Below are 979 nucleotides of genomic sequence, written 5' to 3'. Positions count from 1 at the left end.
TTCCTTCTTTGGAGTTCTTGGATGATGCAAATGGTTAACAGGCTTGACAGCTAACTGTTCAAATCCATCCAGTGGGGTCTCTGAAGAAGGCCTGGGGCTTTACTTGTGAAAAATTAGTCATGAAAGCCCTATGAAGCATGTTCTACTCTGACACCCAAGGGCTCACTATGTGTCAGTTTCAAGTCCATGGCAACTAGTCTTTTGGATTTCTTCCTTCTTTACTGTGTTTTCTTCTTCCTGGCATCACCTTCTGGACAAACACCTGGTCGTTCAGCGGAGCAGAATCCTAGGTCTAAGGTCAAGGAAGGGTGAATGGGACAGGCCCTCACATGGTAAATGTGTCCAGCTCTAAGGTCTCCTGTCAGTCTAACGTTCCCTCCTCTCTGCTCCCTCAGGTCCCACAACTGAGAGAAACATTCCTCTGACTCATCTGCCCAAGGTCCTCAAGAGTGGAATTGTTTTGGCAACAGGTCGAGCCCACACCTCTGGCCGTGATGCACCCTTCACCACAGGCATGACCCTACCCTCACCTGGACTCCTCACCTTGGCCAGACTCTTGCCCTCCACTTCCCCACGGACCATTGGATCTATCCCCATAGCAGATTACAGTTTTACTGGACCGACTCTCACCACCATAGGGCGCAAGAGAACTATGGGGTCCCAGGCAGTGGCTAAGTCTCCCAGCAGTATCCAGGCCCCTTCTGTTGCCCCAGCACCTATCTCCACCAAGTCTGGGCCCCCAAGCACCAGATCACCCACCACAGGAATGTGCCACACCAACCGATCTCTTCCCAACAAATTACCTCCTGTCAGGCACCTGCCTCGACATAGGGGTTCAGTTCACGAGGAGGAGATACCTGATGGCGATTCATATATAGCAAGAGTACACAGAAGGAGACAAAGAGAGAGACAAAGAGACACTCTGAAACCAGAGTGAATGCTGGATTGGCATCAGGCAGATCCTGCATTGCAAACATCT

General features: G+C 50.9%; 1 protein-coding gene across 1 annotated transcript in view; it reads left to right on the top strand.

The window, feature by feature from the left end:
* Window positions 1-979, top strand: part of TREML2 (triggering receptor expressed on myeloid cells-like 2) — an 83,011-nt gene that overhangs the window by 80,022 nt on the left and 2,010 nt on the right. The window contains 1 exon segment of the mRNA XM_006878362.1: window positions 396-813. Coding sequence (XP_006878424.1) covers window positions 396-813 — 418 coding nt within the window.

Source organism: Chrysochloris asiatica, unplaced genomic scaffold (genome assembly GCF_000296735.1).
Source record: "Chrysochloris asiatica unplaced genomic scaffold, ChrAsi1.0 scaffold00038, whole genome shotgun sequence".
Lineage (NCBI taxonomy): Eukaryota > Metazoa > Chordata > Mammalia > Afrosoricida > Chrysochloridae > Chrysochloris > Chrysochloris asiatica.
This window is presented reverse-complemented; position numbering and strand designations above follow the sequence as displayed.